The sequence below is a fragment of the Rhamphochromis sp. 'chilingali' genome (genome assembly GCF_963969265.1).
Source record: "Rhamphochromis sp. 'chilingali' genome assembly, chromosome: 19".
Classification (NCBI taxonomy): domain Eukaryota; kingdom Metazoa; phylum Chordata; class Actinopteri; order Cichliformes; family Cichlidae; genus Rhamphochromis; species Rhamphochromis sp. 'chilingali'.
In genome coordinates, this window is record NC_137946.1 from 28,158,938 (window position 1) to 28,180,711 (window position 21,774).

Consider the following 21,774-nt stretch of genomic DNA (forward strand, 5'->3'; position numbering starts at 1 on the left):
TGAGTGTCCCTTCAGGTGATGCCAGTTCTGTACTATGAGGTTTCCAATCAATGGTTCGCGGCTCCGGCTGTTTCTTTATTCATACAGAAGTGACGCAGAAATATAACGGCTAACACTGAAGTTGACAGCTGCGACACATGTGAGTATTTAGGCACTAGATTTAGCAATCATAAGAGTACGGAGTCCGAGCCCCAACTCATGTGCCAAAAAAAAAGGTGTTTTATTTTGAAGAGATGCATTGTGGGTGATGGAGTGTTTGAGTTGGACAAATGCTTTTGTTCCTCACTACATGCTCAGTTTTGTTTCTGCCTTTTGTCACCGTGTCGATCATTGTAATTGTTGCACATTGTAATCCTTTTGCCAAAAGTGTTTAATGGCTTTCACTGTTAACCACCACACAAACACAAGCACACACTTACACAGACCAGGCTTTGTTGGAGTGTCTGGACCTTTTTTTTGACAGTTGCTGTAAAGCGTATCAGTCTTCTGTGTAGATTTTCTGCATGGCCACGCCAAAGCAGGTTTGAAGAAACTGTTTGAATGAAGCCGAATTAGTCACAGCGGTGGCGACTTTTGTACGAATCCAAAAATGCCAGTGCATGTAGCAAAAACACTTCAGATCTGCTCGCGCCACCACGAATCACAGAGTGTTCATTTTCAGTTCTCAGAGTGCCGTAAAAACCCACTTGCTACTTTGATAAACATACTGTGTGAAGTAAAAGGCTTGTGTTGCACACTTGCATGCATGGAAACAGTAACCAGTTTTCTAATATTTTGTATTTAGTATCCAGCAGTATACAGTATGTATATAAAAGTAGCAGGAACTTGACTTATTAGTTTTTATCATGAGATCCATCTTTCTGGTGGATGCTTATATCCTAGACACTCATTTCAAGTGAATGCACTTTGTGTTCACAACCTCTAGTGATCAGCTAGAATGTGTAAAGGAATCCGATTGTTTCCCTTATTCCTTCTCCCATAATGCCTTGTGTGAGTTACAGTTAGATCCATAAGTATTCGGATCTTGTTTCTTTACTTCTGTACACCACCAAAGTGGATTTAAAATCAAGCAAACAAGGTGTGATTGAAGTGCAGACTTTAAGCTTTAGTTCAAGAGTTTTAACAACAGAATTGCATTATTTCAGAAACTTTTCTTACTCTTGGGGTTTGCTTTGAGCCATTATCCATTCGTGCAGAGACTATATCATCCTGCTACTTCTATCAGCAGTCCCATCATCAATAAACTACAGGGCCTCGATTCTTCTGGAAGTCAGACATGCCCACTGCACAGTAGTTTTACCAACACGTTTAGGATTAAAAAATATGAATGTAGCTTCTGTGATGTGATGATCACCCACTGGTTTCTGAAGTCATGTTTTGATAGGTTAAAAAAAAGAAGTAGTGACAAAAAAATGTGGGTCTGATTGAATCCTAAGTTTGGAGGTTCTTAGGATGTTTTATCTGCTTGATTTGTCATGAAAAACCACAGAACAGCTCATCAATCAACTGTTCTATTACTTTTGAGCCTCTGAAATGAGGAACTATGTATAAAAATGTCCTGAACAGTTAATACAGCCCTTTTAGTAAAGTCTGTACTTTAGTCACATCTTGATTATTTGATGTAGAAATTCACTGAGGTGGTGTAGAGAAACAAAATTACAAAATCTGTGTCATTGTCCAAGTGCCAGTCACCTGCCTCTAATAGGGGCATAAGAAACTTATGACATAGATTGATTGGGGACTTCAAGCAGTTTGCAGGTGTTTTGTGAAATTGAAAGGACTACACAGTGATCAAGCACACCTTTCATACATGCAGAAAGGGAACAATCCAGAGATAAAGAAGGTTTAGGAGAGCATAGATGCAAGGCGGAGAGAGGGAAAATGAAGATGAGAGGTCAGGACTGCTGATGGTTCAGCACAAAAGAGCCTGAGTGAGCCTCATCTCTTAAGTCATCCTTCTCTTCTTCTCTGGTATGAATAAGCAGTTAAGGCTCCCAAATCTTTAAGAAGAGCGAAGACACCTGCAGTCATGATGCACACAAGGTTCAATGGAAGTAGGAATCAAGTGAAAACATGTTGGATTTAGAGCGCTTATCATTTCTAGACAGAACGACTGCTTGCGTGCTGATCTTACAGCCTCGTCAGCTTGCTGCATGAGTCTAAATTGGAGTCGAGAAGCGGCTGCACCAGATATCACGTTCATCCTAACGACAGCATCATGTAGGCCGTACCGAATTTGACACTCTGACATTTTTAATCTGAGCTCGAGGTCTTGTCCACTCAAGGAATGAGCTTGTGATTCTTGTATTTTTCTGCTGTTTATTAACTGGAGACTGGAATACCTACTGCATGGTGACTCTTCTAGAAAATGCTATGGTCTTTATAACAAGTATCTTTTATCAGTATTTTATAACCTTGTTAATTTTATATATCCACTCCCAACTACCGTGTTTACTGATAGCTAGGTATCAGAGAGCCGTGCTGTATGTTCTGTACTGTGTGCTTGTCTGTGTCTTCTTTTTCAGCGTGAGCTTTACTTTTTGTTCTGTTTTTTTTAACACTTGTTCGTTTTAATTTGGTTCTCGGTTACACTGTGGTTATTTTATAGCTAAGATCTGAAATTATTATTTTTTCTTTTGTATTTAATGTCAACTTGTGGCATGACTTTGAAATAAAACGGGAAAACTTATTCTGGGTCTGTCATAATTTTTGCAATTTTTGCAAATTTAACTCAAAGGTGAGTACTTCTTCTTCTTTTTTCTTTTTTGTTTACAGCATTTAAAAATTCAGTTTAGTACAACAAATAGACACGGGCAGTGTTGGGGAGTAACGGAATACATGTACCGGCGTTACGTATTTACACTTACCATTTAAAAAGGTGGTATTCAGAATACAGTTACGTTGTTGAAACTGATAGATTATACAGCGGTCTTTTCCTGTTTCATATGGTAGGCTATGCCCTGTCTATTTTTGGTAATTTCACGCTGGTCTAAACCCAAACGAAACACGCATTTAGAGGCTAATAATGCCTGTGTCTCAATCTCGCAGCCCATGTCACCCCTACTTCACGCATAATGACGTGAAGAAATATTTTTTTTAAATGATTATTCAACAAATGACCTACTAGAAAGGGGAGACGGAAGAATGTAAATATAATAATAACCACTGCAGCCAAAAAGAGTGCCTGACGAGCCCAGTTGTAAGTAAGACTCGACTGTACACTGTGTTCGTGTTTTCCTCCGAAACAATAAGCAGCCTTTGTCTCTCGCTAGCAAAGTTGACCCAGACAAAGTAAAGCTAGTTTTCGGCTACAAACCCAACACCGAATCGTATTAGCCAGAGGTCCCTTTACCACAGCAATAGTGCATTCATGTAGTTGTAAAAAGCATGATAAAATATTAAGCAATCCAAAGTATTCACAATATGTTACTCTCATTGAGTAACGTAACGGAATACAATTGTAATTTTGTAAATTTTATAGATTTTCCGAATGATAAAGACCTCCATCACATTACACCAATTTAATTAGAAAAAAGAGGCAGATAGGAAGCCACTATAAAAACAAAACCTGCTCTGGAGAATAAAATACGAAAAAGATTACAGCCTTAAGTAAAGAAAATCTGTTGTAAAGAACGTGTGAATGCATGGGGGGATCGATGCTTGCACAAACAGAGCTGCCTTTTCATGAAAAAAGAGCAATGTCTATACTAAAAAGACCAAACTAAAGCATCGATCCTGTTCCTCTAATATCGATCCAACACAATACTGACACTGATATCTACACTACTGATACAGTGGATTATTCAGTCCTTTGAACACTGAGTCATAGTTTCTTAGTTTAGGGTCCTTTCAGACACTCTGTATCAGCTGTTGATGATTCCTGAAATCATCACACAGCAGAAGTTTTGCTGAAATATATTTAAACTATTAAAATAAATCTAAATAAACGGTGAAGTTGTGACACATGATCATTTAAGGAGGTCTCTCTGCTAAGAAACACAAAAGTGGCCTGATATCAGCTCGGCGCACTCTGACACACTCAGGCAAACGGGGAAGAAGACAAGAAAACTTGGACCTATGTTATGAATAATTAATAACAAAATCTGTGAATAATCAATTGAACTTCACTGTGTTATATAAAAGTATAGGCTGAGCTCTCACCCGGTGCCTGATTTTTGTTCTCCATGACAGAAATTAAAAACTGAGTTTTCAGAACAGGAAATTTAAAAAGCCAGATATTTTCAGATTAAAATATGATGGAATCCCTTCATACAGTTACGTGTAACAATGTTACTCTATGTATCAGGGATGTCAAATTCATGTTACATCATGGGCCACATACGGCCCACTTTGACCTTAAGGTGGGCGGACTAGTGAAACTCCACTTTATGCCAGTGTGCAGAAATTTAACTAAACATTTAATCCTTGAAATATCTTAATATGAGTGAATTAAGTACAATTTCAACAGTGTGCCTCTGCTACATGATGTGTAAAATGCCCACACTGGCCTGTATTTATAATCTTTTTTTTTTTTTTTTTCCTATGGTAGAAATTACCTATTTAGCATTTTCTGTCATTTAATTGTTTATCCATCATGTACCTGTTTGGTGATGAAAATTCTGTAAATCTTAAGAAAATACAGTTCAAAGTGCAAAATCCATGTACTTCATATTTTCCAAAGCCTTCCAGTGGGCCAGATCGGAGTTTTTGCTGAGCTGATTCTGGCCCTGGACTTTGTTTGACACCCCTGCCATATATAATATATTTATTAAGAGCTGAATTAAAGCAGTGTTATTTGCATGCATGCATCTGTCATGGAGCACTGAGATTCATTACAAACCTGAAAGACTTCACCCACCACTGTGTGTTGCACCCTCGGGTTAGATGAATGGGTCTAAACAGTATACAAAGGGACACAGGGGAGGTTCTGATCATAAACAAGACACAAAAAGGCAGATAATCTACACAATTTAAAACCTGCGCATCAGACGATCTGCATTCCCTTTAAAATTCATTCCAGAACCAGAACTTGGAAATCATGACCTGGTTCACCTCCCTCTTCACCTCCTTCCCCCAGCTGATCCCTGTACAGTATGTGCCACCAACAGGCTCCACCCTCCCAGCTAATCAGGATCAGCAGCCATGAATGAGACGCAGCAAGAGAGTCTCGAGAGCCCTGTTACTGTCCCAGACATCAGACTGTGAGAGGGCTGCAAGCCACCTGCAGGAGGCTGCGACCACAACGCAACCAGAAGAGCAGAAGTCTGTTGGAAAGATCTAAGAAAACGACAGGAGCAGAGAAAACTACTTAATTCTCCAGTTTCTTCTCCAGCCCTTCTTCAGCCATCCTGTTAACTTTGGGCAGAAGACAACAGAGGATAGAAGAGAAGAATAGTGGATCTTATGAATTGTGCTGAGAGGTAAGTGGGGCAGACGAACATGGGTCGAGGCCTGAGGGCTTATTAGGCCAGAGGGCCGCTGCTCTGCTATAGCTTTAGACCAAAGCCTCTTATTGCTCACTTTGTCCTGTGCCAGCACTTAAAGCAGCCATTGTGTTTCCCTCAAAATAAATAGATCTGGCTGCACTGTGTATTTATTCCATGAAGTCTGGATGGTTTCTTCTAAATTAGATTAGAGATCACCTCTTGTCACATAGGAACGTTTTTAAGTGTCTCTTTGAGAGCAAAAACCAATGAAAGCGGCACAGAGGAACATCATTCATGCATTACAGCAGGTTAGAGAGGAGCAGTGAATACAAACGTCAAACGCTGAGAGCTTTTCAAACTCAATTATGGCAGCAGGAGGTTCTCCCATTGAAGAAGCTGAAACTAGAGAATGGCATTTTTAATTTGATAATCCCCAAACTTATTAATTGATTGTTTCAGCTCTTTACTCAAGGTGCTCCTTTTCTAGCACATTTTGGATGGTTTTCAACCACAAGTGTAGATATTCTGAGTTGGGGGGGATTTAACAGCTGTTTCAGAGCTCAATAATTTAATTTTTATGCAAAATCAAGATGGGATACGTGAGGAAAACACCAAGAAGTTGCAAAGTTGAACCAGCGAGTCTGCCTGTGATCCAAGAGAGCAAACATATCTAACACTATTATATGAAAAAAAATAATTTTTTATTAGCAAACCAAAGGGTTGGGCCTTTACAACTTCATTGTAAAGAGTTTAAATAGCTTTAGATTTAGGTCAGTTTAAATATGAAGTTAGAAGACCAGCGGCAGACGGGTGACCTCTCTAGGGTGAACCGTACCTGTCACCCTGTGACCCAACGGTGGGTTGGATTGGGCCATGCTTGAATGCATTACCACATAAATCATTTGTGCACACATACAACACACATGAGCCTTCTCAGAGATTGCAGTCTTTAGAGAACTATATGATTGCGGTTTGTCAAATTGGCACCAATGTACACAGTTTAATCAATTTTATTGGCTCACCATATGTTTGACATATAAAAGGTAGATCCTAGAAGTAGGGAAACAGCTGAGTAAAAAGTACCTTTAGATGTTGCTGACGTGCCCCGTTTGAGTATTTTTATTGACTTTTGAGGTTCTCCTATGTTGTGTTTTGCAGACACTGAAGCACTTGACCTCATGGAAATGAGTCTCCTGAACTCTCTTGATCAATGATGAACGTTGCGCGCCCCTGTGCGCCGGAGCCTGTGAATCCCTGCCATGTGAGTCACAGCGGACGCATGTGCTGTGCAAACACTTGTTCGAATAGCATTAGAGGCCACACACACAGATTAGCAGCCGGGGACTTAAAGATTTCTCTCAGCCGTTACATGAAAATCTCAGACCAGAGTGACTCTGGGTCTCGTAAGAAGAAGAGGTTGAAGAAATAGTTGTTAGGCAGAAAAACAGTAGGAAAGTTAATATGTTATGTGCAATTTCTATTAGTAAACTTTTTTAGATTTTGGCAAGTGAAAAAAAAGAGAAAAAATTGCCCAGTGACAGCTGATTATAAGACTAAGACACAAACAACACCTGGCAGGTGCTTAATTATTCAATCAAGATCTGTCAGCCTTTTGTGGCCTATCAGCCGGTTTGTAGCCTCATTAACTACGACGCTAATGTTGGTTTTCTATTCAGTGCCCTGATTTCATGCAGATTAGAATATCTCAACATTGGCATTGAATTTTTAAGCGTTTTCCTCTGAAGCCACAAACATGAGCTTCGTGTTTTTAGTTTTAGTTAAATATCCTAGCATCTATCAGCAAGGCTGTGGGAAGGTGGGATGCCGCAGTACTCCCTATCACAAAAGGCAGACATCACAGGACGGTCAAACGCTCCCAAATATAGACAACAAAACTTATAAACAAAAAAACCCACATCTTTATTGGGGCAAGAGTCCAAAACTCCAGACTGCAGATGAGGGGAAAACTCACCGGCAGATAAAAAGCTCAGACAGTCAGTGTTACAGAATAAGAACACAAGCAGTTTGAGGGTTTAATTATACAAAAGGGAAGATGGGAAACATCAGGGGAACACAGCTGAAGGTAATCATGGAAGAGAAGTCGAGGGACTATCAAAAAGAAAAGTCAAGAACAAACTCGGCAGAAAATGTATAATAATAAACAAAAGAACAGATAAGAGCGTTTACATTTTTTTATACACTATTGCTGATGTCATTTATTTAAGAAGTAGTGATTTTGTTTTTCACCAGCATCATGGTGAAATGATGTTATCCAGTAGTAACCAGTAGTTAAAAATGGTGCATTTTTTAAAATGAGCGATCAGCGGAGATCTATCACAACCCATAAGAGTAATACAAAAACATGATTTTTTATTTTTTTAGCACATTAAACTCTTAGAATTGTCACACGATGCATGATGGACACACCTTTCCCCAATGATTGTTATACGCTATGCAACTTCGGCTTTTGATCTGGTAAAATATATCAACAATGAGGGTTGTTATGTTTTGTTTTGTTTGTTTCTTAAGAGGCTGTAGTTTCAAGACTGGCCTACTTTTTCATGGTTTCATGATCAATTTTCTCACCTGTTTATGAGCCTAATGTTTGCAGGTTGAACAGTTTGCAGACAAAGTTAGGGAAGGACTGCTGAGATGGTTTGGACATGTACAGAGTTGGGAGAGTGGATATGTCGGTCAAAGGATGGATTTATGGATGTAGTGAAGGAGCACATGCAGAGGGTTTGTGTGAGGCAGGGGTGAGGTGGAGGCAGATGATCTGCTGTGGTGACCCCAACAGGGAGCAAATGAAAGAAGAAGAATTTAATAATACGGATTTAAGTGGTGTTGTAAAATTTCTTGTACTCTTGTGAACAAAATCTGTTGAACTACTAAAGTATTTCATATACCTGGCTGACCTCTAAGCTCCACAGCACTTTTATCTTCTCTTTTATTTCTCCCTATAAATGAATAGGTTCTACTTTAGGAACTTTTTGTACTTATTTTTTCCCTCCTATTTTCAGTGTTACCCCAATATATCAGTATTATGTCTCGCTCATAAATATGTTCAGGTTCTGGTGAATTGAGACAACTTTTGCGCTGTTTCTGCACAGAAATTCAAAGTCAGGCAGTTTCCTTACATGATGTTGCTTATCCTTTGCTGCTATCAGAATAAATGGGGATTACCTCCAACAGATCACATTGTGTCACAGCATCCTCTTCATAAGCAGCTCAATGCAAAAGCATGTCAGTTACATAGGTTACTGTGATAATGGTTTGGATCCTTTATTATATTATTATTACTTTTTTATTAAACAAGGCAGTGTTAGTAAGCAGGCAAAAAATATTGAATTATATATTGCTTTTTACACCCAGGAATTGCAAAGTACATTTAAACAAAGCAGCATTTTAAAAAGAAAACAGGACATAAAAGTTCACAAAATTTGACGTACAAGTCTTTTGGAGTAAAGTTACAATAGAACACAGAAAATAAAATTGGTGGTTAATATTTGTGCAAGAGTTGAAAACCTGAAAAGTAAATGTCATAAAAGCAGGACTGCTGCAAACACTTGATTAAATTGTCAGAGTAAACAGGGATGTCTTTCGCTGCCTTTTCACAGATCAACCTCAGAGGTTTTAGAAACGTAAGCGGAAAACTAAACTAAAAACTAAAACTGAGTGAGGAAAATATTTTAGCAAACTGGAATATTAGTAAAAACATAAACAGTGTGTGTACTTACAAAATTTAAATAACATAAAAATACACAAGAAATTTATTTGGTTTCTTTATTTTTTTTGTCAACATATGTCAACAGAAATCAGCCTGTTAATGCTTTTAGTGTATAAGTAGCTTTAAATGTTGTATAACTTCAGGTATTTCACAGGAAAGGAAACAAATTAATCTGGGAGTAATTTAAGTACTCTTTCATTTTGAGGTAATTTTGCAGTAAAACAAACAATTTCTTCATCTTACATTGTAAATACACTGCATTTTTCAGGACAGTTGAATAATAGAACATCCGTCACGCACAATAACATAATGAATACTAAATAAAGATGTAAAAAAAAAAAAAGGGGAAATAGTGTTTGTTCTTCTGCAAAAATAACATGAAATTGCATGTGCATTACTTAAAACAACTTGCACAGTACTTACATTTACATAACAGTCTAGTAAGTTCCTTTTTCCTGTAAAAACTTCACTAAGGACCCCTTTATTCTAGTTTGCCTACTTTTCAGGAGCTATAATCACATGTAACTTCAAATAAAATGCATTGAAATTCGTCTGATTACAGTGGGATTACGCCCTTAGTTGCTGGCTGTATTATAAAGTGAGACTAATTTTTACAATGGAAGAGTCACCTTCTCCATGACATTACATCATAGTTTTCCCAAATGTACCTTTGCATTACTTACTGTACCTTATTTATTTTCTTTTTATTGTTTAATTGTATTTATATCTTTACTAAGTCCCGTTCCTGTTTTTTATTACATTTTTTCTCTTTCACTCTTAAAAAAGAGAGAAAAGGTGTTTGAATAAATACTTATAATTAAAATAAAATTTAAATAAAAACTACTGGAAAAATGTGAGGCCACGATGACTCCAGTCCACATTGTAAAGTCAGGTGGAGAGCTAAGTGTCTGTGTTTGGGACAGTTGCCAGATTGGCACCCTGTGGTTCTGGATTAGAAGCTCTGTCTTGGTCTAAGCTGAACATATTGTGACTGGTAATTACTTGTATATCAACTCTATTGCCCTTCAGTAGCTTCACTTCACCACATGAAGCTTATTTTTTATGTGCATATAATCAGACTTTAATACAGTTTTCTTTGCAGTCTAAATAAATGTTAATAGATTTATTAGTGCTCCAATGGGTATTTAGTAGATTTAGCCCCTCCCCCGTGACATGGTTTATCTTCATCACTCATATCCTCTGGGTCATTGTGTTTCTTCTCTGGCCACACAGGCTATTTATATTACTAACGTGTTTGTTTCTCCTCAGAATGAATTAGCAGAGAAGCAGTCATCTTAGTTTTATTTCTCCATTCGCCCACCTCATTCATCCTGCCTTTATTAATTCAAACCAATCTATTTGTTTTCTAACAGCTCCAAACCTCGCCTTGTTTAATTACCTTGTGTCACTCATACTCTAGTAGTTTTTCTGTGTGTGCTATAGTCAGTACAAAATACAAACCTTTAAAGACTAACAATTCCTCTTCTATAGTTCCTTAAACAAAAAGGCCACTATAAACACGTATCCCACTATATGTAACAGCCACATCACCTTTAATATAAATGAGTACAAAAACAGTAAGACAGCCTCATGTGGAAGGAAAATCATAGCTGCAACAACTATGCCTCGTACTTAAGCGATGGGATTAGCCCCAGGAATCCCAGTAAGCCTTTAACAGCCCCTATCAGACCCTTTAAACTCTGCACCCGCCCCCTGTTTCCTTCACTGGTTGAACCACAGGACTGTGTGTCTCGGCTCTGAAAGGACTGATGGTGATCAGACTTTTTGTTCACCTCCTCATATTAGATCTCAGACCTCTTACGGCTCCTAAAACCCATCACGAACTATAGCACGTCTCTGATCTAGTTTATTTAAGTGTGCAATACGAAATGTGTCTGGTGTACACAGTCTCTGAAACTTTTGTAGTGATTTTATGGCACACAGCTCTACCACAAATGCAGTCCATTGCCCTTTGAGATCAGTGGAGCTTTTTGAAGCTATAGACTGACATGTTTTCATTAGGAATGGGTAGAGGCTCAAACAAAGCTAAAACAGAGTCTACAATTCAACATGAATCTAAAAGAATGATAATAATGATAATACTGCTCTGTATTGGTGGGAGTTAGCCAAAAATGTTCACCATAACAGCTTTGTAGGTGATAGGAAGCCTAATGTTTGTGTCAGGACAGCTTAGATTTGCTCCTAAATGCTCCAAAAATAAATGAACGCAGTCATAACTTCAATCTTACGCACCTGCAAAAATACTGTAGATGGTTTGTAATAAATTGGGGTTGATGATGGCAGCACAGGCTGACAACAATATAAACTTAGATATCTTTTGTGTACATTGCTAATGCTGACATACTCTCGTGTTGGCAACTGTTAGTCTTCAAAAATCATCCATGTTTCAGCTCGTTTCAGACTTGGGGAAGCAGCAAATCAAAGGAAAGCTGGCTTAAAATGAGAGGAAGTGCCTATTTTGAGTAGAGTTAATAGTATAGAGGTGGAAAAAAGCATAATATATCATAATGAATTAAAAGTAGACGTTTTTTCTTGGTCTCAACCCCACGTGGCAAAGAACATGAAAAACTTGTGTATCCTGTTTTTTTCCTCCCTCATCTGTTCTCTCATCTCGTTATCCAAAAAAACCTGTTGAACAGTCTTTGTTTTGGTGACTTTCCCTCAAACTGTGTGTATAAAAATGTGTAATTCATACATACGAAGTAGATGCAGTCTGTTGTCTCAAAGTTAATGTGATGTCTGTGACTGGTTTCATTTTAGAGCCCTCATATGGTGACTTCTGATGACCTGGAATCAACACGAGGCTGAACCATGGTCATTCTGCAACAGGTGGGTCCTGTACCAAATGGTTCTGAATGTCTTCCAACCTCTTTGTCCTGTCCGTGTATTAAAAGTAAGTTCTTAAGTTCGTTTCTGTACAAACGTTCTGTGGGAATTATGGATGGACATTAATGTAAAAAGTCAGGTAATATTTTTTCCTTTGCTGATATTTATTATTTTTAAACTTAGGTGGAGTTTCTGTTGGTGTCCATGTTGTAATGGGACCTGGTTAGACATTGACATCAGCAGTTTATTTGTTGTAGCAGAGAGGCACAGATTTTACTTTGAAGGAAATGAGTCTCAGTTTCTGGTTTGCATCATACTTTTTGCAGTTTCCCTACCTCTCTGCGAGTATTTGGAGAGTATTTGCACCCAAGTTGATAACAAAAAATATATTGGAGAACAAAGCAATTACAAGGAACTTTTCAATGCATTACTCGCCAAAAGATTTTTAGTAGCGACCAGTGGACCAGTGTTTTTGCCAGTGGAGAAATTTTTTTTTGCATGGATCCATAAGTCAAAAGTTTGGGTTACTATCTCAAAATTTTGAGAAAATAATTTGAAATTTCAAGTTATTTCATATCAGATGCTTTAATTGTCTGAGGTCTAAGTCTTCTTAGATGCTGACTCTACCATAATATTATTTTTTAGAGAAAGGCTAAACAGACTAGTGTTTTTAATTCTTTTTGTTTGTCATTGATTTTATTTTTTGTCTAATCGCAGAGACTCAGGAGAAGTTATTTTTGCTGAGGGTTAGAGTTGAGGTTAGGGTGATCACGCTTCAGTGCATTTGTATTATGATGGTTTCTTTTGATTTTCCACTGAGGTACAGAGCTTTCCCTAATGACTTAAGCCTCTGCCATAACCACAAACTTGATACACAGTATTCTGTGTTTGATTATTTAAGAAGGGAAAATTAAACTCAATTTTGTAAGGGCTCAGAAGTCAGTAGGTGAATATCTGAGCACGGCAGCACTTTTTTACTGTCTGTCTGAAGGATCATTTGGGATTTATTGAAGGAGGGCGGAAGGTTACTGAACTCGTTCATTTTCTTCTTCCATATTATTATTATGAGAGGCCATAATCGTTACATCAACCTTGCCAGTGCCTCTGTTCATAAAAGATCGGCTTAAAATCCAGATTGTGGCTCTACTACTTTAACACAAAAAGCATAGTTTAGGTCTCTTTAGCATCAACTCATGCAAGTAGGTCAGTTTAACCTGACATTTTAGTGTCTTATGGGAATGTTTGTTTGTTATGGTGGGCCAGCCAGCAGGTTTAATGATTTTAAATTAAATTAAAATGTAAAAAGAAACAACCGAAAATCAAATTGTGAGCAAGAATGATTTATTCAGCATGAGCTCCACAGTCCTGACACACTAAATATAGAAAAAGCTGGGTAGTTACCTCATATCAGGCCATCAATAGTTTCCCTTTCAATAACTAGATGCCAGTGCCTTTCTCCCCCGAGAGTCCTGCAGGGCACGACTCAGACACTCCTGCACCGTTTCAATCTCAGCTCAGAGCCACGGCTATGAATCTCATTCGAGTGGGAGACATCTGGATGTTGTTAAATGGAAGCAAAAATAGCATCTTTAAGGTCACAGTCTAGACTGTGGGGATGAACGCTGAGCATCGTGCTGCAGTGTTATGATGAGGTTTATACCAGGGGCCTGTTCTTCGTACCGCGCTAAGTGAGTTAGCTGGATGAGATTGTTGACGATTTCGCGTGATCCTGGATCGTTCGGTTCCCCGAAGCCCATCCGGGACTTGCTGTCATAGCAACAGAGCCGTAAGCGTAAACCTGCTGGGGAGCAGGTTTACTTTATGTAAACAGGATTAGATCGCGGCCACGCAGGTATGCCCGCGTCATTCATACGAAAGCAACAGCGATATTCCACCACTGTTTCACCATAAATAAATAACATCAATGTAACTAAAGACAATGCAGCACCTGATCCATTTATTGATTTCACACAGGTCATTTCCTAAAAAAGGGAAATGTACTATTAACATTCTATTACATGTATGTGATTATTACAGATTTAATTCATATTTCAGAGTAGCAATTGTAAATTACTTCGTGTAATCAAGATGAGAGACCACGGCTATAAAAGCGAAGGTGGATTTGGGAAGCCTGTTGCAGCCATGTCCTGTCCGTATACGCGAGCCACCCATTGCGGAAGGTGCAAGATTGATAAGGAGAGTCCTCAGAATTCAGCGTATATTGCGGGACAGACAGGATCCTTTAGCTCAGCGCGACAGTGTGCTCATAGAGAGATATCGATTTTCCCGTGAGGGTATTATTCACTTAACCAACTTGTTGACGAGGGGGTGCAGGACCACCACCTGTCTTTTTTTGCTCTGCCCTTTTCTTGGTTGCTGTTATAAACAAACAGATTATTCCAGGGTCTCTTTCCAAGAGACTAAAAGCAATATAAGTGATAAATATTACCATTCTGTAGAACATTCTTATATTTCACTTTTACCTGTTCCCATGTTCTAGTGGGTCCTGTCGTGGCTCTAATGTGAAAGAGGATAAAATATAACATATTATAATATAATGTAATATAATATTGGATAATATAGTGTAATATAATAAATCTACCCTACCGCCTACTGGTGTTGGCCAGAGGGGCCGATGGCGCGATATGGCAGCCTGGCTTCTGTCAGTCTGCCCCAGGGCAGCTGTGGCTACAACTGTAGCTGCCTCCACCAGTGTGTGAATGTGAGAGTGACTGAATAGTGGCATTGTAAAGCGCTTTGGGTGCCTTGAAAAGCGCTATATCAATCCACTCCATTATTATTGTTATTATTAAATTACTTACGAGTTTAATTTGTCAGCAACTTCCTGCCAGCCCTCGCTCCTTGCTTTTGCAGCCTTTGCAGTGTTCCCTTGCGTTCTGATTAAACTCTGAAACTCCTGAAATCCCTCACTCAAGAGTTCTTGCTCTGCTGCCGAAAAATACCGAGCCGAGCGCGCTCCGTCGACATTTTCGCCGACCAATCAGAGGGTTGCCGATCAATGTTTCTACTATCGATGCGTAGCCCCTTTTACGACACCCAGTGATCTCACATTACTGCGTCCAGCTGTATTAATCGTCAACAGCAGGTGTGTTCGGGAACCGGATTAGCGCGCTCACGGTTAGCGCGATGGTTTGGTCTTGGATGTTTCATTTGATCTTGGATGTAGTAAGCGACGTACGAAGCACAGGGCCCAGCTCCCCTTCTGATTTACATCTAAATGACACCTCGTGTTTGTCATTCATTGGCAAAACACAAAATGACCTCTGTGCTGACACGTCTAAGATGATAAATGCACTTTTTTAGGGTCGGCTGTGTTCATCTCCAGGGGGCTTGCTTTTCATAGTATGTCTAATGGCACAGTCAGTGCCATGATTGGTTGACTGTTTTGTAGATTTTTAATACCTCCTGTAGCAACCTGCTCAGTCATGGTTTTTGCTAAGTGTTGGTTCCACCTCAGGAAAATTAAGCCTTATTTGTTGTTACGTAGGGTTACCTAAGTCTCAGTGTTACATCATGGCCTTCCTGGTGGATGTGGTCAAGTTTAAATCCTTTTTTCAGGCTAAATCCTCAAAAATCCTCAAAAATGTAACTAGTTGGCAGCTGAAAAACTGGGTAACTGGGTGTGTGGTGCAACTGATATTTCCTGGTTATCCAACATGTATATTCAAATAGTTGAATGCAGACAAGGAGACCATAACAAATGTCACGTACAGCTAAGGCACATGCAGCTCATCAGGTTTTGCAGCTGTTACGGGGAAAACCTGATGTTTTCTGCTCAAATTTCAAAATAACATCTAGGAATAAAAAGAGTTAAAGTATAAGTATGAGATAAGAAATTATATGATTACAAACAGTTGACATCTTTGGTTACAGATTTTTTTTAACAAGTGCTCTGAACTTCCCCAGGGAGATAAAAAAAAATCATTCAGCTTCAGTTTACTCTGATATTATGATGTTATTCTATTACTTCCTGCAGTCTTTAACTAAAGTTTTGTAATCCAGGGGGACTATGTGTGGCTGGATCTTAAAACGGGCCGGGAGTTTGACGTCCCCCTGGGAGCCGTGGTCAAACTGTGCGACTCTGGACAGATCCAGGTTCTGGATGATGAAGGCCGGGTAAGTTTGCAGAAAAGCAGGAAGGACCTGAAAGCAGTACTCCAAGGTAGACTACATAAACAAGAGAAACTAGAATTTAGGTTTTTCAAATATGAAAACAAGGGAGACTGCGTAGATACTGTGATAAGGACTGAAAGTGGACTGACGCTATATACACACACAGAGTATAATCAGCGAGGACTTGATGACAGGAACTAAAGGCCAAAAAGGCCAAAAACAGAGGAAAAAAATCTGAAATTTATAAACTAAGAGCTCTAAACGCACAAGCTTAGATTCTAAATAAATCAAGAATAGTTAACAATAGACCTGAATTCAGAGTCCAAAACTCAGACTGTGTTTTGCTGTTGCACACTTGTATTGTATTAGACCATTAAACCTAATCTGCGTCCAATAATTTGTAATGCTTTTCATGATCATGGGTTTTAAATGGTTTGAACTTTTTTGAGTATTTGCTTCATTCTTAGTTCACTTATTACTTTTGTTTTTCTTCATGTGTTCCCTTAGTATTTTGAGCCCTTGTTTCTTAGTTCGAGCTTCTGTTTGTATTAGTTTGATCCATCAGTGTCTCGCTTCATGTTCAGTGTTTCTATTTAGTTTGTGTTTTACTAAGTCTCCCATGCATTGTCTCTAGTTTTAGTTTCTGTCATTTAACTTAATTGTGTTCAGTTGTGTTTAGTTCCCCTTCTGTTTCCACTTACCTCCTTGTGTCATGTGTATTTTTAGCCTCAGTTTGCCTGTGTTCTTTGTTACGTTGTACTGTGTTCTGATCTCTTGTTTCTAGTGTGTTCCCGATATGGTTTCCTTTGGCTTTTGAACTTTGTTTTGTCTTTTTTTAAGGTTTTTTTTGTTTTTTTTGTTTTTTCATTCCCCGTCTAAACATCACTGTACCCTGAATCTGTTTAGACGACAGGTAGCATACAGATATTTTTGTCCTTTTAAAATGACACAAAACTGCCAATTAATTCTTTCCGTCAAAGAAGGATGAGTCAGTGTGACTTCATGTGGCTTTTGAGGCCTTTGTTCCTCTAATCTGCTTCCTCATTCCTCACCAATGCAGGAGCACTGGATTTCCCCTCAAAATGCCACCAACATCAAACCCATGCACCCAACCTCCATACATGGGGTGGAGGACATGATCCGTCTGGGTGACCTCAATGAAGCTGGCATCCTCCGTAACCTGCTAATCCGCTATAATGAATGCGTCATCTACGTAAGTTTCCCTTTGTGGCACCAACGCAGCTGCATTTACGATCGCCTGAGGTGCAATTAGTTTCTGTAACTTCCAGGCCTTTTACTCGCATGTTCAGCAAAGCAGTAACCACTGGCTTTGGCCCAGTTAAGGTCTTATTCAGGTTAATCTGTTTACTTGTATCTTAAGCGCCCAGCAACAGCAGCATTTACTTGTTGCTATAAATAAAACAGAACGTCCCTTCCTTGCTGTTTGACCGGAGGTTCACCGATAGAAACAGGCATTTGTACTTGTAAAACACCCAATCTTAGAAATGCTAGTAAGTCAAAGTTAAGACCACTAAATAGGAATAATAGAGACATTATTTTTATAATCATCTCATATATTTTGGAGAGCATAAAATTTTGTTTTATACCCTGTCAGTAGTGTTTGATTCACATATTTTGTCCCTGAGTTTTTGATCTATCTCATGTTTAAAACATCGACTTTCGTCTGTCTTTGGGTGTCTGCAGACGTATACAGGCTCAATACTGGTAGCAGTCAACCCTTACCAGCTGCTGCCCATCTATACTCCAGACCAGATCCGCCTCTACACCAATAAGAAGATCGGCGAGATGCCGCCGCACATATTCGCCATCGCAGACAACTGTTACTTCAACATGCAGCGGAACAACAAGGACCAGTGCTGCATCATCAGGTTTGTGCTTGATCATTTCATAAGAACTCAAAGTGATGGACGTGCGCCATTTCTAAACAGGAAAAACTCTGCAGTTAATCTGCAAGCCTCTGTTGGTTAAAAAGGCTGGTCATAGTTAGTATCCTTTGTGTGCTGCTGCTGTTTGAATAGTTTATTTGTAATGAAATCATCATGTTTATTGCATGACTGTGTCACTGTTTTCTTTATGAGGCAGCGGTGAGTCTGGAGCTGGGAAGACTGAGAGCACAAAGCTGATTCTGCAGTTCCTCGCTGCCATCAGCGGGCAGCACTCCTGGATAGAGCAGCAAGTCCTAGAAGCCACGCCTATCCTCGAAGGTAAGCATTAAACTCCAAAAAAGATCACCTTCAGTCCACGAATGGACAGTGAACATGGAAGAAAGTGTCATGGGTCACCTTCATCGTCTGGTTTGTCAATTTCTTCAGCTTTCGGCAATGCCAAGACAATTCGAAATGACAACTCCAGTCGCTTTGGGAAGTACATAGATATCCACTTCAACAAGCGAGGGGCCATTGAAGGAGCCAAAATAGAGCAGTACCTGCTGGAGAAGTCCCGCGTGTGTCGACAGGTGAGAAACCAGATCCAGATTAAATATGTTAAATCTTTCACAACTCCAACCACAATTAGTCAACATTTGTAGACAGATGGATGGTAAGCAATGATCTAGACCTGAGAATGCAGTTTGGGATGGGGCTGAGTGAAGATTGATGGCTGCTCCTGGGTAGAGGTTATCTGACAGCGAGTCTAGCAGTTGTGATCCTGCTTCTAAACCTTAGATAAATACAGTTTAATATTTTTTTACAAAATCAAAAGTCTGACATCAATGACAGACATACAGTCTCAAGTTTATATGATGACTGTTTTTACTACTAAAATAAATGACACATTAGCCAAATAATAAACAAATAGAGAAGATATTGTGCACATATTTGCAATAAATATTGAAGAATTAAATTATTAATTTAACTAAAACTGCAAGACGTTGGATGGTGATTTTGTTTGTTTGGGTTTGTGATTATTTTCAATTTATTTAAATTCAGTTTTATTAATATAGCTCCAAAGCACAGCAACCGTTGCCTAAGTTGTTGTAAGGTAGTAAGATAAAGACCCTACGATAGTAGAAAGAAAACACAAACAATCAGACAATCAGAAAAACTCCCTTTTAACAGGAGGGAGTCTCACCTGTCTTAATGTTTTACTAGTTTGTCATTTATTATTTGTTTATACAGCAGCTGCCTTCACTTTGGTGCTCACAGGAGTTGTTATATTTAATGGTAAATGGCCTGTATTTGTATAGCGCTTTTACTAGTCCTGCCTAGGGACCCCAAAGCGCTTTACACACCCAATCATCCACCCATTCACACACACATTCACACACTGGTGGAGGCAAGCTACAATCAAACTCTTCACAGCTGAATCAAAGTGTGTAATTAGTCATTTATTTATCATTAATTAAACAGGGGCAGATGAACTATTCAGTCTCCCTGCATATGTGGACATATTACATACAAAAAAATAAATACTGGTCCAAGATTAATAATATATACTCTTTATGATACGTAAACAGTATCACGTAGATGCTGCTTACATGTGCATAGCATATTGTGTGTCGGACATACAGGGTTTGCTTCTTTCTTGCTCCTGCAGGCTCCAGATGAGAGAAACTACCATATTTTCTACTGCATGTTGAAGGGCATGGCTCCTGAAATGAAGTCAAAGCTGGGCCTGGGCCTTGCCACAGACTACTCCTACCTCACTATGGTGAGTCTCGCCAGTTAATTACTCATTTTTAGTGATAAAAATGAGTAATTAAGAAATCGATGTACCCATCATACAGCTGAGTTTAGCACTTTGAACATCACTGTGTTGTTTGTTTATAACAGGGTGGACTACTGCAGTGCTCTGCTATCTGCTCTATTAAAAATGTTTTTAATTAACCTCAATATATTTCAAACCTCTACAGTCTGAGTGTTTACTGGGCCTGGAAGGAGAGAACACACTGGTGCCTTTCAGCTTACATGTTGCTTTTAAAATCACTCTCTTGTCTTTAAAGCTCTTTATGTTCTTGCTCCAGTATGTAGTGCACCCTCTCCGGTCCTCCACAACCAAAGGATTAACAAAGTGTTATTTTAGTAAAAGAAAAAATTACCAATCATAATAAAGTATGTCTCAATTAATGCATGAGGTTACAATAAAAACAGTGAGTGGAAAAAGACTGTGCCCTTGTGTCCTGATGGTAAAATGAAGCTAAAGTACAGAAACATAAATGGTGCAGTAAATGTTGTGCACAAAGCTTCAGGGATCATAAGTAATATAATAATAATGTAAAGTTAATTTACCGTTTCCGATAAAGAGCAGCACGTAGCTGCTTCCCAGAGCATTTCACTCGGAGCTGTCAGGTGAAACCCATTAAGCCACATTGCAGTTACCTGGAGCCGCTGGCCTGGTTCTGCTCATAAACAGCAGACCTGAAGTTGGATTTCTTTTATATCACAGGGTAGCTGCACAAAGTGTGACGGTCGTAACGACCTGAGTGATTATTCCAGCATCCTGTCAGCCATGAAGGTTCTCATGTTCACCGAGACAGAAACCTGGGAGATTTCCAAGCTTCTGGCTGCCATCCTGCATATGGGAAACCTGCGATTCGAGGGTGCGTGAATACACAAATCTGAAGCATCAATCAGAAAATTTGCAAACTTTACAAACCTGTGAAGAAAACGATGTTCTGTCTTGCTTCCCTCAGCTCGTACCTATGATAATTTAGACGCCTGTGTGGTTGTGAGATCTCCTGACTTGGTGACCGCTGCGTCGCTTATGGAGGTCTGTAACTGTTCTCACACACATGATTGACACACAACCATTTTACTGTTCTTCCTTAGAAAAGAGTGGCTTTAAATCTCTTTCAAATTGATATCTGGCAGTTTTTTTGGTGATGCTTTTGTTGGTCGTTGTGAACCGTAGGTGGAGCCTAAAGATGTGATGGTGTGTTTGACGACACGAACCCTCATCACACGTGGTGAAAGTGTTGTCACCCCTCTAAGTGTGGAGCAAGGCCTGGATGTCAGGGACGCCTTTGTTAAGGTACTGATTTTGTCCTGTTTTAGAGGTAATACACGTAATCACCAAGTCTTTCACAGATCATGTTGTGATTGTCCTCCAGACAATCCAACTTCTTCTTTCTACGAGTCTGTCTTTCTGCAGACACACTCTACAGCTATAGCTGGTAACAGAGTCCTTGACTTACTCTCCAGGAGATCTGCTGTGAGCTAAAGAGCCAATTTAGCCATTACCTGCAAGTTGGAGAGCTCGTTCATGTACAACTATGCAAGACTCACTTATTCTGCAGAGCAGGCGAGAATTTAAGACCCTAGATAATATTACAAGGCATGGACATTTGTTGTCACTGTCATGATGGTTTTATGGAGCTTGGTTAGGAGAGCCTGCACAGGTGCGATACACACACAGACCTGGAAGGTGCTGGCTTACCTTAAAATGTGTCCCTCCACTTACCCCCCTATGCTGGTGGATGGGACACTGCTTGTTATTTCTACACCTTTGGTGGTAATTGTGTAACATTTTCCCATTCCTAATAACTATGAAGTATTTATGTTGGAGTGAAGTCTGGGAAAGGGTCTGTGGGAAAATATTTTTGGGAGTCTCCGAACCTTAATGACGCTAATGACGTTGCCGTACAACGAAGACAATGATGGTGATGAAGAAGCACACTTAGGA

General features: G+C 39.3%; 1 protein-coding gene across 1 annotated transcript in view; it reads left to right on the forward strand.

Annotated features, from left to right (window-relative positions):
• The first annotated feature begins 5,257 nt into the window (after positions 1-5,257).
• Positions 5,258-21,774, forward strand: part of myo7ab (myosin VIIAb) — a 55,496-nt gene continuing 38,979 nt past the window's right edge. Inside the window, exons 1-12 of the mRNA XM_080867154.1 lie at positions 5,258-5,420; positions 6,585-6,687; positions 11,935-12,003; positions 16,024-16,137; positions 17,195-17,347; positions 17,839-18,023; positions 18,238-18,359; positions 18,468-18,610; positions 19,690-19,803; positions 20,539-20,692; positions 20,786-20,862; positions 21,004-21,123. Coding sequence (XP_080723280.1) covers positions 11,986-12,003; positions 16,024-16,137; positions 17,195-17,347; positions 17,839-18,023; positions 18,238-18,359; positions 18,468-18,610; positions 19,690-19,803; positions 20,539-20,692; positions 20,786-20,862; positions 21,004-21,123 — 1,200 coding nt within the window. The 5' untranslated portion in view covers positions 5,258-5,420; positions 6,585-6,687; positions 11,935-11,985. The remainder of the gene's footprint in view (positions 5,421-6,584; positions 6,688-11,934; positions 12,004-16,023; positions 16,138-17,194; positions 17,348-17,838; positions 18,024-18,237; positions 18,360-18,467; positions 18,611-19,689; positions 19,804-20,538; positions 20,693-20,785; positions 20,863-21,003; positions 21,124-21,774) is intronic.